The sequence below is a fragment of the Rhinatrema bivittatum genome, chromosome 2 (genome assembly GCF_901001135.1).
Source record: "Rhinatrema bivittatum chromosome 2, aRhiBiv1.1, whole genome shotgun sequence".
Classification (NCBI taxonomy): domain Eukaryota; kingdom Metazoa; phylum Chordata; class Amphibia; order Gymnophiona; family Rhinatrematidae; genus Rhinatrema; species Rhinatrema bivittatum.
This window is the reverse complement of record NC_042616.1, coordinates 670640930-670658177: the sequence shown is the minus strand read 5'-3', so window position 1 is coordinate 670658177 and position 17248 is coordinate 670640930. Positions and strand designations below refer to the sequence as shown.

The 17248-nt window shown below is 43.3% G+C and overlaps 1 protein-coding gene across 1 annotated transcript in view; it reads right to left on the bottom strand.

The window, feature by feature from the left end:
* Positions 1 to 15571, bottom strand: part of TMEM70 (transmembrane protein 70) — a 30175-nt gene extending 14604 nt beyond the window's left edge. The window contains exons 1-2 of the mRNA XM_029591493.1: positions 15179 to 15571; positions 3327 to 3438 (exon numbers count right to left, since the gene is read on the bottom strand). Of these exons, the coding sequence (XP_029447353.1) occupies positions 3327 to 3438; positions 15179 to 15409 (343 nt within the window). The 5' untranslated portion in view covers positions 15410 to 15571. The remainder of the gene's footprint in view (positions 1 to 3326; positions 3439 to 15178) is intronic.
* Between the last annotated feature and the right edge of the window lie 1677 nt (positions 15572 to 17248).

Here is a 17248-nt window from a genome sequence, read left to right as displayed (position 1 = left end):
TTGGATCTTACTTGGTGGGTAAAATATCGTAATATCCCAGCAGTTCTACTGGCAGTGGATGCCAAGAAAGCGTTTGATAGGGTTCATTGGGCTTATCTATTTCAGGTGCTTCATAGAATGGGTCTGGGATCTTTTTTCTTGACCTGGATTAAAGCGCTTTATGATCATCCGAAAGCCTGTACCCGGGTTAACTCTGAACCTTTTTTTTAGTGGGTTGAGGCACAAGGCAAGGGTGCCCATTGTTTGCCCTTTCATTGGAACCTTTTGCCAAGAAAATATGGAATAATGATGACCTTAAAGGGCTAGAGATTTCAGGGAAGTTTTACAAAATGGCTTTATTTGCAGATGATCTGATGTTCACTTTGATAAATCCTGAAAAATCTTTGTTTACTTTATTTGAGGAAATGAGATGTTTCGGATCAATATCTGGATTTAAAGTCAATGAAGACAAATCTGAAATTTTGAATATAACTTTGGATGGGGAGTTGCTAATAACCTCTGCTGTTCTCTGCCCTTTAAATGGACAACCGGGAGTGTGAACTATCTTGGGGTTCGATTGAGTCTGGATTTGTCAAGACTGTTTGACCTTAATTTTACCCCTTTATATAAAGGGATATTACAGGATATAGAGAGGTAGGAACGCCTCCCATTATTTTAGTTTGGCAGAAGCTTTGTTGCCAAGATGAATATTCTGCCCAGATTCTGCTACTTTTTTAAAATTCTGCCTTTAGTTATACCGACGAGAGTCTTAAAAGAGACCTCCTAAGGTAACTAGAGAGATGCTATACAGACCGAAAGGTCAGGGAGGTTTGGGCATCCCAAAATTAGAATTTTATTATGCTGCCTTTTAGTTAAGAACGATATGGGAACGGTACTACAGATCCAAGCACAAGGTTTGGATAGATTTGGAGAGGGATATGTCAGGGTTACCACCAACTGAGATACTTATTTGGCGATCTGGGAAATTAGAGAGCGGGCTTAGCAGAGGTTGTCCTTTCACATTACAATCCCTGAGAATTTGGTATCAATTTCGTGCTAAGCAATTCTGGTATCTTTCTTCCTTTTTTTACACTAAGAATTCCCACCAGGTAAGTCACTGTCAGCGGTGGATTTTTGGAAGGCTATAGGTTAGAAAAGGTTTGGCATGGGGGTTCTACTGTTTCTTTTGCAAATCTGCAACAGGTTTTTCCCTTTGCAGGAAAAGGATAGATTTAGCTATTTGCAATTAGCTTCCTTTGTAGTCTCCAAAGGGGTTGTTGTAGATCTTCGCAAAAGTAAATCTATGTTTCAGGTTTGCTGTTCCTGAGCTTATAAATTGGACAAAATGATTTCTAAACTTTACGATATGTTACGTGGTGTTGCAGGGTCTAAACCGAACTATATCTTAGTGTGGGAGAAGGATTTCTCGGAACAATTTGAAGATTCTGAATGGGATAACTGCTTCCAGTTGACTGGGAAAAGCTCTGTGCCTACCTTGATACTAGAAAATGATTATAAGTTATTATACAGGGAGTATATGACTCCACTAAGCTAGCTAAGATGTATAAGGGAATTGATGCATACTGCTGGCATAACTATGGCTGCAGAAGGCAGTTTCATCCACTTGTGGTGGACATGGTCCAAGCGGGGAGGACATATTGGGAAATGGTTACAGATCTTTTGCATGAGTTCATTGGAGTTAAAGTCTCTTTATTCTGTAAATTACTTTTGATCATGACTGGCTTACAAGATACTGATAAACTCTATATGCATTTGATATTTCATATCATAGTTGGGACGCACTGCGAGCTTGCAGCCTGGAGGCGCAAGATTGAAGTGCGTCAGAAGCTACATTTACAACTGAGATTAACACGTCTTTTCAACATGTACAAATTAACAACTCTTCTTCATGAGGATCTTCAGAAATGTGAGGCTATCTGGGCATCATTTATCCAATGGTAGGATTCTTTAGACACTGGGCTGGAACACCAGAGGTCAGGTTCTTTTGGGGCTGGGTAGAATTGTGAAAGCCATTGCTTATGCTATCAGTTGTTATGGTAGAAGGGGGATTGGGAAGGAGGTAAGGATAGCTTAAGGGAAAGGACAAAAAAAGTCAACCTGGTCGATAATGAAAGGTGGGTTCCTGAGTTTGTAAATTATATCCTGTATCTCAATTTCGGTTTTGGGATGTCAGAATACACGTGTGTACAGTTGTGAAATGTATGTACACTATTCTTTTTTTCTACTGGTGTGTATTAATGACTTATAGACAATTTGTATTGTTGATCTTTTTTCTGCTAATAAACAGTAAATTTAAAAAAAAAAAAAAAGCTAACCGGAGAAAATTATTTTTCACTCAACAACAATTAAGCTCTGGAATTCGTTGCCAAAAGACATGCTAAAAGCAGCTAGCATAGCTGGATTTTAAAAAGTTTGAACAAGTTACTAGAGAAGTCTATAAACTGTTACTAACCAGATAGACTTGGGAAAAGCCACTACTTATCCCGGGGGTTAGCAGCATGTGATCTATCTACTGTTTGGGATCCTGCCAGGTATTTGTGACCTGGATTGACCACTGTTGGAAGCAGGACACTGGACTTGATAGATCTTTGGTCTGACCCAATTATGGCAAATCTAATGTTTTCCACCTCTCTTCTGAAGCATGAAAGTATAGGTTATTTATCCTGTTTGGTTTACATATCATCTTTCATCAAAACTATTATTAGATGCTGAAATATGATTTTACATGTGTTTACCGATATGTCCATGTAATATATGGTATTATGCTGCTAACAAGATGTATGCAGAAGTGGTTTAAAACAAAGCAAAGGCTATACAGATTACATGGATTGAGCTTACACTGTCAACTGGGGAGATGAGGGGAAGGTAGCAGGAAGTTTTTTCCTCCATCCCCTGCCATTAACTCCATTGACTCTTCTTGCCTGTGCTGCTCCTATTACCTGCAGTTTCCACTATATCTCACATCCTGTCTCTCCCAACCTAGGACTAGATTTCCCATTTATTTTGGAAGTGGAAGACCTGCTATCTACCCTCATTTATTTATTTATTTCGATTTTCATATTCCACTTTTTGGCACTTCAAAGGGTATATCAAAGAGGATTTAATTCAGGTTCTCAAACTAGGGCAGCTGAAATCCCAGCCGCCTGAGAAAATCTCAGCACTGTGCTCCGTGACTATGGATTTGGCATACAGGTGCAGTGATATTTCACTGAGAGGGAATGTTTGACTGACATGTGTTACAAGAAACAGCAGTGTCTATAGAAGATATGTGTTTCTTTAAAGAAAGCATCTGAAAACTATAAATAGATAAAACTCTAGTCACATACCGAGTACTGCCCTTGCCAAGTTCCCGATGTAAACCAGTTTTCCATCACTTGCATTTCCAGATGAAGAAGATGTACTGAAGCAGCTGACACATTTCACATAAGGAAATGTTATCTGGAGAATAAAATTAGCATGCCTATTAAAATAAAAGTCTTAAAATAAAATGTAGCATAATTATCAAACCACGGCAATTAAAAAACTTTAAATGCCAAGCTGCTCTTCTGCAAGGCCCTTAAAATCCCTGGTTGCAGCCATTCTTGGATGGGACAGGAATCCGAATGATTCAAAAGGGCGTGCGATGTCATTTGAGGCATCACTGCCAACACGGAATGAGATCTGATCCATTCTCAAGATGACTCTGGCACCATGGAAACAGCTCCCTATGAGCCCCAGAACTAGAGTCGCATTCCAGCGATGTTATGAAGAGTTCAGAGCACCTTGCTGTTACAGAAGTGTGGCAAGAAATATCAAGCATCAGACAGTTACAAACGTTGTATGGTTTTATCACTAGGACTGCTTGACTTAAAAATGCACAGCATTCAAACCAAGCTAGTGCTGGGAATCTGCTTGGCGCCCAGTATTTTCTGCCACATTTCTGTAGTGACGAGGAGCTTTGAGTACTCCAAAAACATTACAATAGTGATAAGAGGACCAGGGCTCACAGCAAAAAACATCAAGAAGCTATGCACACCAATGCTTAGTTTTTGCTGCTTCCCGGTGCTCTCGCTCTCTAAAATCGCTTTCATTTGTGCCATTACAAAAAGAAAGAGGACAGGTTTCACATATTGGAGTCATAAACTCCCATGGGTGAGCTCGCTATGTGCATAATCATCAACCCTCTTCCTCCATCCAATATTTTCATTATCTATAACGTGCACCAAGCGTAAATCATCTGTGTGTATACACTTTTTCCTTTTTTTTGTGTTGTTTTTTATGCAAACGATTTTTTTTTTTAAAGCATGCTTATAAAGTTAATGTCCCGACTTATCTGATATAAAAAGGATAGCCCAACGCAGCCGCGTTTCAGGTCCGAAGCAAGACCTTTCTTCAGGGGATGTTTCCTTTTCAAATTGTACGTCTGTGTGCAAAAATTGCTCTCTGTGATCCAGCCAAAAGCATTTGATTTCTTCAGGGCGCAAACAGTGGTCCTCCGCCATTCAACGCTGTTCAATAACAGACTCTGCTTTTAACCTTGGTGCATGGATGGCCATGCAACCAATCCAAACCTCCGTTGCTGTGACGTAACAACGTAACAACGCTAAATCTCAAACCAATGATACCCAATCAAGCGCCTCATTTAAACCCTGGGGCGCTTGCATCTTTAAAGTGAATATCCAAAATGCCTCTTGTTTGTTTAACGCACCAACCCGATCCCCTCCTCTTATCAACGATTGCACATGATCGATCACAGTCCATTGCAATTCACCGAAAGTATGACCATGTTGCACACAGTGTGTAACTATCGGTGCTGTTAACATTGACGTGTTAAGTTTGGACTTGTGTTCGTTCAATCTTATTCTGATTTTATGGGTGGTCCTGCCTATATACATGCGAGGGCATGGACAAATGATGGCATAGATCACATAATCAGAATTACATGTGGTATTGTATTTCCGAAATACTTGAATATACTTAAAATACTTAAAAAATAGGCTGGCTCTCGCTTTGGAGGTGAGCCTGAGCCTCCATATCTTCATGTGCTAGGTTTGCGAGAGTAAAGCTCTCTGTAGTGGGTGCATATGAGCCTTTGCCCATGGGACTACCACTATGGTCAGTGCCATCGATCCCAACACCTGCAGGTAACCTCTTGCTGCCGGTTTCCTGGACCCTGTAAGCTTCCTCACCTGGAAATGCAGTTTGGCTGCCCTCTTCTTTGTTAAAAACACCTTTGCCTGCTCGGTGTCGAACTGGGCACCCAGGCACTCTAACCTTTGGGAAGGCTGTGAACTGCTTTTGGCCTTGTTTACTACCAAACCTAACTCCTCGAGGAGCACCCTCACTCTCCTTGTGAAGCTACTGCTCTCCTCCTCTGACCTGGCTCTGATCATCCAATCGTCCAAATATGGATGCACTGGAATACATTCCTTCCTTAGTGCTGCTGCCACTACTACCATCACCTTCGTAAAGGTTCTTGACTAGAGCAAACGGAAGTGCTTTGAACTGATACTGCTTCCCCAGTACTGCAAACCTCAATTATCTGCAATGCGAATCTCTGATGGAGAAATGCAAATATGCTTCTACTAGGTCCAGTGCAGTCAGAAATTCCCCCTGACCCCCTCAATGTTTCCATTCTAAACGTTCTCACCTTGAGCGCTCTGATCACCCTTTTCAGGTCTAATACCAGGCGAAATACCCCTTCTTTTTTGGATACTACAAAGGAAAGGGGGTAGCAACCTGTGCCCCTCTCTGGGACCGGAACTGGTACTATCGCTTCTAGTGCCAACAGTTTGTCTAGGGTCAAACAGATTGCCTCTCTCTTCTCCTGTGATCTGCAGGGGGACTCCAAAATGAATTCTGGAACTGTGGTAGCCAACTCCAGTGAGTACCCTAGGCAGATCACCTCCAGGACCCACCTGTTCCTGGTGACTCAGGCCCACTCCTTGAAAAATAGTGTTAGGTGACCACCCACTGGAGGAGGATGAAGGTGGGCTCCCCGCCCATCACTTAGCCCCTTTAAACCCTCTGGAGCTCTGGGGGCTTTGTCTCTAAAATCAGCCCTGTGCCACTCGAAAGGGCTGTCTCAGCTGGGGCCTATTTCCCTGACCAGCCGGTACTCTTACTTGCCTAAACCTTCTAAATTCTTTGATCTTAAAGCCTTAAGAGACTTTTGGGCCTATCTTCTGGGAGTCCCTGCAGTTTTGAATCTACCAGGTTCTTCATTAGGGCGTCTAATTCTTTCCCAAAGAGGAGATGACCTTTGAAGGGCAGGATGCTTAACCTTGCTTTCGAGGGTGCATCCATCGCCCAATGTCTGAGCCACAAAAACCTCCTTGCTACCACCATTGATGCCATCTGTTTGGCTAAAGGTCTAATGAGATCAGTGTGTCTAATTCGTCATGGTTTGGGGGAACCAAAAAACGAATGAAATTTTGGAAAAATTCATAGTTCGTGTTAGTGTGCGCTAACTCGCATTAGCACGCACTAACACGAAAATCAGGACCCACAAAAAAAAAAAAAAAAAAGAACCGCAGGAAAAACAAAATTTCCCGCGGGGGCCCGAAAATGAAGCCCGAACCGAAAGAACTAAACAATGCACATCTCTACTATACACCACACTTTTGTTGTTACAGAAGACTACAAAAGAAATGTAGTGTGTATATACACACACCACACATATATATATTACACACACACACATATAGAGAGAGATATTACACATACACACATTGTTCCACACTGCTCTCCTCCAATACAGAGGAACCTGTGGTTGAATCTCTTATTAAAGAGGGCCAGAAGGCATCATAATCACTACAGGGGTAATACACTTCATCCCAGAAAGAAGAATTTGCTGTCATGGCACACCCTGCTAGTCAATGGAAAAGCGCCAAGGGTTGGTTTTGGAGACTTCCCTCCAGCCCTCAAGAGTCGGTGAAGGCATAGGTGTTGCTCAGGCATGCTGTTTGGTTTGAGGGGGTGTATAATGAAATAAAAATAGGGACTTCACATTAAAAAAAAAAAACCAACTGCTACATCACATCAAACTCTCTTGAATTTACTGAGGAAGAACAGTTTATTGATCCACAATCTAAGGACTCTAGAGCAGGGCTTCCCAATCTGATTCAATGATGCATGTATTAACACAAGGTCATTCTAAGTTTGTATTTTGAGCGTCTGCCATGTAGAACTAGTGCATAGCTGAAAAAAGAAGAACTAAGCCTCGGCAAACTTTTGATTGAGTCTAGCAGTTTTTAAGTGCATATTCAAAAAAAGAAGAAAAAAAAAAGAATTTCCCAGAGAAATTCATTGAATTGATCTATGATTTAAATTTGTGATTCTATACAAGTCTTTTCACACTTAGGAGGACTTAATATTTATTCATCTTAAGCACTGTAACCTGTATTTTCATTGGACTGCATTGTTTAAAAATATCACCTTGGATGCCCAGACAATGATGTATTCCACACATTGAAAAAAATGGATGGAAGGCCAAATGATTGACAGAATGGTTAGAGGTCACTGAGATGAGAGAGGCTACGAAAGCTAAAAGAACATCTTTCAAAACATGTAAAAGGAATCCAAATGAAGAAAAACAGGAAAAAGCATAAGTACTGGCAACTTAGATACACAGCAAAATTGGATAAGGAAGGCAAAGGCAGAAGTTGAAAAGAAGTTTGCTAGGGAAGCAAAATGTAGAAAACGCTTACCTAATAATTTCATTTTCCTTAGTGTAGACAAATTGACACAGGACCAATGGATTATATGCTCCTCTGCTAGCAGATGGAGACAGAGTCAGGTTTCAAAGCTGACGTCAACTTAGATATACCCCTGTAGTGACCTAGGTTCTCCAGTATTCTCTTCAAAAGCCATTGTGGACATAATACTGAAAAACTTGATTAAAACCGGATAATCACAACTGTACTCAACCAAACATAACCGCTGAACCCCAGCAAGATTACAGATGCCCTGATCTAGGGATTTGGCAACGGCTTACCCGTAAGCTCTTGGAATCGAGGTTCACTTCATGGGCAATTTCCTGGCACCGCTGAAGCAGAGAACATACTTCCATCGGCAGGTGTAGGCAAATTGCATAGTCCTGGGACAGTGGATTCCAACGTGACAGCAGGAAGTGTTGGAGTGGACGCATGTATGCCCTCGCCCACAGCACTACTTCCAGGGTTGATGACATCAGACCTAGGACCTGAAGATAGCTCCACACCCTAGGGCGTATGGTGTTCGTCAATCGGCACACTTGACAAATCATCTTCCTTATCCTCCAGAGTGGAAGGAATTTCTTGCCCTGTTTGGTGTCAATCAAGACCCCAGAAACTCTAAGGATTGTGAGGGCTTGAGACTGCTCTTGTCCATGTTCACAACCCATCCACGCTCCTGATCAGGGATATCACCCTGCGGGCCACCTGGAGGCTCTCCTCTAATGACTTCGCCCAGATCAACCAGTCATCCACGTATGGGTGCACCAGGATTCCTTCTTTCCTCAGTTCCGCCATCACGATCACCGTAATTTTGGAAAATGTTCTGAGGGTGGTGGCCAGGCCGAAGGGCAGCACCTGGAACTGATAATGGCAGTCTAGCACCACAAAGTGTAGGAAATGCTGGTGATCTTGTCGGATTGGAATGTGGAGGTAGGCCCCCAAGAGGCCCAGGGAGGTTAAGAACTCCCCCAGTTGTACGGCCATATTGACGGAGCATAGAATTTCCATGCGGAAATGAATTACTCGTAGATGACTGTTGACACTGTTGAGGTCCAGGGTGGGGCAAAAGGAACCCTCCTTCTTGGGTACGATGAAATAGATGGAATAGCGCCCATATTTTCCCGGGTGCAGATACTGGAATTACAGCCCTCAAATTGAGGAGCCTTGTCAAGGTAGATTCCACTGCCAGCTTCTTGTGCTGGGAGTGGCATGGAAACATCATGTGTCCCGAGGGATGCTGTGAAAGTCCAGCGCATATCCTTCTCGTATGATATCCAGTACCCATTTGCCCAACGTGATCTCAACCCACCGCTGGTAGAAGAGGGATAGTTGACCTCCTATCTCCTCGTCCCATGGATAGTTCAGCAAAACTTCATTGGGGAGTTCGGGCCGAACCTGAACCCGAACCAGCCCCTCTCTTCAGTTGACTCCGAAAGGACAGACTTTCCCTGAGGACTGAGATGTCTGAAACGATTAGTCCCTGTAGGGTCGAAAGTGCTGGGAGCCCCCGGACCGATCCCTCATAGGCAAGGGGTGCTGTGACCTCCTTCTCTTATCTTCCAGTAGCCGAGGCACTGGAGATTCACCCCATTTACTGGCCATCTTTTCCAGTTTGCTACCAAATAGGAGGGATACCTTAAAGGGCATCTTTGTACAGTTTGCCTTAGAGGTTGCATCCGCTGACCAATTCCGCAGCCATAGCTGTCTTCTAGCTGCCACCACTGAGGCCACTCCTCTAGCCAAGATACGGACTAGGTCAGAGCCCACGGCCGCTAAAAAGGCAGCGACAGGCTCCATAGCCTCTCTCAAAGGCGCTCCAGAGTTATCTGCCTCTCTCTCGAGAAGCAGGCAAGAGCGCGCCACCAGGGTACAACAGAAAGTAATCTGCAGTGTCATTGCTGTCACGTCAAATGGTTAAGGATGGACTCCAGCCATCTATCATGTGCATTCTTTAAGGCTCCTCCCCCCTCCATGGGGATAGTTGCTCACTTTGAAACGGCGTAGACCAGGGCATCCACTCTGGGGAAATGGAGGCGCTCTCTGGCCACTGGATCCAGAGGGTACTGAGCTTCCAATGCCCGACCTCCTTTAAAGCTGGCTTTAGGGGCGTCCCATTCCAGGTCAATCAATTCCTGGATGGCTTCCAGCATCAGAAAATAGCAAGAGGCTTTCTGTAGAGACACCAGGATGGGGTTCTTCTTTGATTCCATCATAGGGTCCGTTTCAGGAACTCCCAAAGTCTTCAAGGTCTGGGAAACCAGGGCCGGCAATTCCTCTATGGAAAAACCACAACATGGTCCAATTTGGCTCCAAGCCTGGAGCGATTTCCCCATCCTCCAATGAGTCTGCATCCCCTTCGTTATCTGTGGTGTCTGGGTCCCTATCAGGGTACCCTTGGTGAGACGAGGCATGTCTCAAGGCAAGCTGATAGGGCTGAGAGAGCGCGGCCTTCCTGGCTGGGATTTGGTCCAGACAGGGGCAGAAGAAACAGACTGCGCCTGTACAAAGGCTTGAAGGCCTTGGAAAAATTCCACCCAAGAAAAGGCTACTGGGTCCATACCTAACCCTGGAGGAACTGGGGTAGGTGCAGCTGAATTGTCCTCTCCGAAGATAGGCCCAGCTCCGGCAGACCCAACTTCTGAATGGGAGGAGCCTGGCTTGGAAAAGTTCTGGGAGTCCAGTCCTACCTGGGCCTCCTCACATTGCTGGCATAGGTAGGCCTCCAGGTCGCACCGTGTAGCTCTAATATGGCAGGCAGCAAAAAGAGTGTCGCTTGCATTTCTTTGCTGCCGGAGCCATGCTAAATGGTAACAGTGCAATCAGCCGGCTGGCGCCCGAAATAGAGTACGCACAGATCTGTCCCGAAGCGTGCAAGTAGAAGTGCCCGTTTGCGTGCGCTTGTGCATGAACATATGCGAGCAGGTATGCGCACAGATATGCACGACATCAGGCACTCGGCGCATGCTCAGAGCTGGCCTGCACTGCATGTACAGACTATGGACGGCAATGGCGACGCACAAAACCGCGCACACCGAGGCGTGCCACATGGAGTGTCTACTGAGCCTGAAGTAGCCCATCGGGGGGCCGTTCAACCTGGTCAGGAGCCTCCTTCCCTTGCCCCAATGGGATCGGGAACCTTGTCAGTACGGTGCACCGAATAAGGAGACTGGAAGAAATCATACCAAAGCTGTTCCATGTCTCTGAATCAGGAGGAATCCTCTTCTCTCTTTACTTACCTGGGCTCAGCACTTACCAGCTGAGTACAGAGACAGATTGGGGGGGGGGGGGGGGGGGGGGGGGAGGGCTTTGGCCATCACCGCCACACTCAGCTTCCAGCACCCGCTGCCTTTCAGCTGCTTCAGCAGCAAAGTCCACGCTCCACGCTGGGAACCGGCTACTGGATCAAGGCACACCTCTGAGGGATCTCGGAAATCGCCTCAGGAATTTTTAACTGGAGGAGGGACCTTAAGGTATCACCACTCAAGAGCGGGGCTCAATCTTTCTCCAATTTAAAGGTAAATTTTCCTCTTCTAACGAGAAGTGCAATCCCACTATACCACCAATGCTGGTGTAGGGAAAGCATGTCCACATCTTCTAGGAGACGGAGAGATACTGGAGGGCTGAGGCCACTGCAGGGGTATATCTAAGGTGACATCAGCTTTGAAACCTGATTCCGTCTCCAACTGCTAGCAGGGGAGCACATAACCCATTGGTCCTGAGTCCATCTGGCTACACACTAGAAAATCTCACATTACAACCCTTTTCAGGTACACTGAAAGCAAAAAGCCTGAGAGGGAGTCAGTTGGACTATTATATGATCAAGAAATAAAAGGGGTACTAAGGGAGGACAAGGCCATAGCAAAGAGATTAAATCAATTCTTTGCTTCGGTCTACTGAGGAAAATGCAAGTCAGATACCCACGGGCACAAGTGATATTTCAAGGTGATGATTCAAGCAACTAAAACAATCTCAGTGAACCTGAAAGATTAACATTGAAAACTGACAAACTAAAGAGTAGCAAATCACCTGGACCAGGTGGCACACATCACTGACTACTGAAAAATGAAATTGTAGACCTAAGATTAATCTGTAAATTATCATTAAAAATCAGCTATAGTACCTAAAGATTGGAGGGTGGTCAATGGTAACCTCAGTTTTTAAAAAGGGTTCCAGAGCGATCCAGGAAACTACAGATTGTTAAGCCTGAATTTAGTGCCAAGAAAAATGGTTGAAACTATTATAAAAGAACAAAATTACTAAACATATAGATAGTCATAGTTTAATGGGACAAAGCCAACATGGATTTTGCCAAAGAAAGTCTTGCCTCACCAATCTGCTACATTTTTTTGAAAGCTTGAATAAACATGTGGATAAAAGTGAGCCAGTTGATATAGTATACCTAGATTTTCAGAAAGCATTTGACAAGGTACTTCATGACAGACTACTGAGGAAATAAAAAAGTCATAGGATATGAGGCAATGTTCTATTGTGGCCTGAGAACTGATTAAAAGACAGAAAACTGAGAGTAAAGCCAATTGGTTAATTTTCTAATGGAGAAACATGAAGAGTGACATGCCCCAGAGATCTGTTCAGGGACCACTGTTTTTTCATATATTTATAAATGATCAACAGATGGGAACAAGTGAGGTGATCAAATTCACTGATAAAAAATTATTCAAAGTTGTTAAATTACAAGAGGATTGCGAGACATTGCAAGAGGATCTTGCAAGACTGGGAATCCAAATGGCAGATGATATTTAATGTGGACAAGTGCAAAGTGATACACGTAGGAAAGAGCAATCCAAATTGTAGCTACACAATGCAAGATTCCACATTGGGAGTCATCACCCAGGAAAAGGATCTAGGCATCATCATGGATAATATGTTGAAATTCTCTGCTCAGTGTTTGGCGGCAGCCAAGAAAGCAAATAGAATGCTAGGAATTATTAGGAAAGGAATATAGAATAAACAGAGAATATCATAATGCTTCTGTATCACTCCATGGTGAGACCACACCTTGAGTATTGTGTGCAACTCTGATCACTTTATCTAAAAAAAAAAAAAAAAAATAGCAAAGTCAGAAAAGGTGCAGAAAAGGGCAACAAGAATGATAAAGTAGATGAAACAGCTTCCCTATGAGGAACGACTAAAGAGGTTAGGGCTCTTCAGTTTGGCGAAGAAATGACTGAGGGGAAATATGAGAGAGGTCTATATAATACTGAATGGAGTGGAACGGGTAAATGTGAATCAGTTGTTTACTCTTTCAGAATGTACAAAGACTTGGGAACATGCAATGAAGCTACTAGGTGATACATTTAAGATAAATAGGAGAAATATTTTTTTACTCAATGCATAATTATACTATAGTAAAATCTGTTAGTGTGGCTGGGTTTAAAAATGGTTTGGACAAGTTCCTGGAAGAAAAGTCCATGAACCATTACTAAGGGAAACCCACTGCTTATCCCTATGATAAGCAGCATGAAATCTATCAATTTTTTTTTTATCTCGTCAGGTACTTGTGACATGGATTGGCCGCTGATGGAAAGAGGATACTGGGCTTGATGGACTTTTGATCTGACCCAGTATGGCAAATCTTATGTTCTTATATAATGTCTAGGGTCTTACAATCTACTTCAAAGTCCTGCACTATCCTTTTCTTTAGTAAAATTCCAATAGCTTTGCCTTCCCAAATTAGATTAGGCTGAAGGTTCTATAGTTACCTATCACCTCCTTGTTCCCAACAACATCTGCTCTTCTCCAGTCCCTCAGTTTCAGTTATTTATACCGGAGCACCAGCAGCGAAAATGTATACAATATATATGACACAGGTCCAGGGAGGAGAGCAACTTTGTGACCTGTGATGCACTCTCAAAGGGAATGAAACAGAAGCACTGATGTTTACCCAAGGCCAGAAAAGTTTTCAGCGAGCCAGCTCATAGCAAAAGTCAGCAGTGTTATTACAGTATATAACATTCCTAAATTAACAAATACAGTATAGCACTACTAAACTTGGAACCCTTGATGTTATTCCTCAACTCATAACTCATTGTGTTATCTTTAACAAATCACTTCACTTGCAAGTGTTTTGTAGGATTGTCACTCACTCCAAATCAAACTATCAGGCTGATTCCAGTCCTAGTTTTGCCCCCAGCATACATGGATTTGTAGTTCTAATTCTCTCATTCATTTCCCTAAGAAAATCTTGACTAAATATCAATGCATACAATGGGGGAACACCAGGACAGAATCAGCCTGTTCAGTTGATATGGGGGTGAGGTGGCAACCAGAGTTAAGAACAGTGCAACCATGTAACCTATTTATCTTTGCTGCTGACCTATGAAATATAGACACACTAAAAACATGTGTCCAAACCGGGCACAACTTTTGTTTAAATGCATGCACAAATTTCTCCTGGGCACCCGATGCAATAAGCAAACAAGCTGCCATGCTAAAAAGGACACACTAGGGATAAATTGTGCATCCCTAGCATGTCCATGACATCCAGGAAACATGGCTATAGGTGGGTTAGGAAAATGAACGCTCAATTTACGAGCACCTGTTTTATCCCACAGCAGCTACTTTACCAGCACAATATACACAGCCCGGAGTGTATGCTGCTGCTTTCTGTGGTTCTTCCTACTTAGTATCATGACAATACTAAGTAGAAGGAACCACAGCAAAGCAGTTCTTTGGTTTTTAAGACATTGATACGCGGGCAGGTGTAAAATTTTACTGGTTAAAGAGTGTGCCTCGGGCGCATGGGGATTTTTGCATCGCGGAGTAACAGTTAATAGCCTCATCTATATGGAATTTACATGTGATGCGCACTATTAGCTATGCACATTTTGGACACGCTGATCTTATTGCATCAGGGGTTATGGAGGTGTGTCCAAAACGTGCATCCAAACGCTCGTTAACCTGTGCACTGGGCTGGGCACACTTTATTGCATCGGCCCCATTATTATTCAAGTAGCAGAACTAACAAAAAAAAAAATCTTTGTTTACTCATTTGGCAGATAAAACCAGTGATATTTTACTTTTCTTTTCTAAATTTCATGCCAACTCTGAGATGCTATTATTGTTAAAGTTTAAGAAAAGTCTATTCAGACACTCTTCCCCGATAAATACAAGTCAGTCAGGATGCTGACACAGCATATCACGACTAAGGAAAGCCAGATTCAGATAACAAAAGCTCTTTAAGAGAGTGGGGCCATAATAAAGGCAACAGGGGCATTTTCCATTCCGGGAATCTAGGACCATCTCTATGAATGGGGCAAACTGGGACAACTGTCCTAGACCCATGCTTTGAGAAAGTACTAAGTTGCAATCATTTTTTTTTTAGAAAGGGAGAAGAGCCCCGTATATAAGTATCAATGCTCCTAAAACGGCACATACTTTTCTATTCCCATAACAGATATTTACTGCTGCATTGCAACTGCTACCGGGTCTATGCAATAACGCCAAGCTCAGACTTCTTCATTCACCTTGTTTCGGGGCCACAACGCTTGCTGCTGAGCTCGCGCCTCGCCATTACGTCCAAGCTCCGGGCTCGAAAGGCCGCGAGCCCCACCTACAATCGTGCCGGTGTTGCGGCGCGAGACCGAACGCCGAGTACACAACAATAGCGCCGCCGTCCCAGCAGTGTCAATCTTGCTGCTCCGCAAGGCGAAACCCAAACTGGGAAACCTACATCCTCTCACCCCCAATAGAAACATTTCAGCTGCAACTCCTTTCCCTACTCGGGACTGTAATCCTATGCACCTTTCTTAGCATTTTGCCATAATCCCAGAACTGTCCTGTAAACTGATTGGGCAGTTCTGCCCAACAGCAACAAATAACCACTCTTGTTAGTAATAGCTGTCCACATTAAGTTGGTCCGTGCTGCAACACATCATCATCGTTCATGGTTCCCTTGCCGAAGTTACGTGACAATTTTTGCCCTGCGTTTGTGATTTGTCACCTCTCTGTACACTTGCTTCACTAAACTGAATTTTTTTAACTTTGTATTTAACCATAGGCATACAGATGTAACACCAACAAAGATTGTACCGGCAATCCAACAGGGGTTAACAATTCTGCCAAGATGGGTCAGACCAAGGGTCCATCAAGCCCAGCATCCAACAGGGGTTAACAATTTTGCCATGCCAGCATGGCAATTTCTTATGTTCTTAATCACTGGTCTAGAGCATGAAAGGGGTGGGGCCAACTAAAGCAACCCTTGCCTTGGACACTGTTTTGTCCAGGGATTGCCCTGATAATAAATACACCAAAGGGTTGAATTAGTAAAAGTTTGAAACTTATGAACAGTAGCACTAATTGTCCCGCTTTCCACCTTAGCTTTAACAAAATCTTGGGACCAGCAGGGCAGTTGGATGAATTAAAAAATAACAATAACCACAGCCATTTTTCCCAACGTGACACACCTGACAGACCACGTTCACATGTGTGTCACACTGCTCAATACAATTTACGGCGGAAATAAAAAATAAAGGTCCAGTATTATTTTTATTGTTAAGAATGACACAAGGAAAAGATACATATTCTATCTGAACAGAAATTGCATAAACGTTAAACATCCCACACCAAACAGCACCAATTTCCAGCACTTAACAGTAACCACCTTACCTAAGAAAAGGCAACACTGAAAATATTACACCAGGCCTTAAGACACCAATACATCTCCTATTATGAAAACGGACCAAATCAGGCTGCTATAGAGCCCTACACAGAAACTACATGCCAGCAGAATACCTCACCTCAGTCACATGTGCAGACCCTCACCTAACAAAGAATAAACCCCCTCATTTATCAAAATGCGCTAAGGCGTTTTCGCATGCTTTAAGGGCTTATTGCATGTGAAAATGCCTTTAACGCATGCGATAGCACCATATCAAATGGTGCAATGCAAATCCGAAAAAGAGGAGGAGTTGGGGGCGGGAGTGGGCTGGGTTAACAATTTTGCGAAGTCCTATCGCACGGCTTTAACGCCGATTTTACCCAGATAGAGTCCATCAAGCTAGGTTGAGAGGACCTTGCACAAATCTCATCTTTGAGTGAGTTTCCTCACTCCGAAGGTCATCAAATCTTCACAAGAGACCACTGTTCTGTTCGTACGTCTCACTTTGAATGTCAAAGTGGCCCCTAACCCCCTACACTAATACCTAAACCTCACCTCGAGTTACTAGGTGGGACACCCATAGGGATATAAATACCTATCTAGAGAGAACATTATGGCTAGGCGCTCTCTCCTGAGCTCCCAATTTGCACTAACTTAGCTCTTCACATAGGTATTAGCACAAATTGCAATAAACTGTCTATTAGCATAACACATGCCCCTTTTGCTATCGCATGCATTTTGATAACTCCAGGCCAAAGAGACCAAAACGCATAACTAGAAGCACACAGACAAAAACTGAATTGGAAACCACAACAAGCCAGAGTCTCTGTATGCAGTGCAACAAAGGAAAAAAAGAAATATCACACATCCTTGTAAAACAAATCAAGAAATATAAAATCAGTAGCAGTAAAACCATACTAACAAAAAGAACAGATTA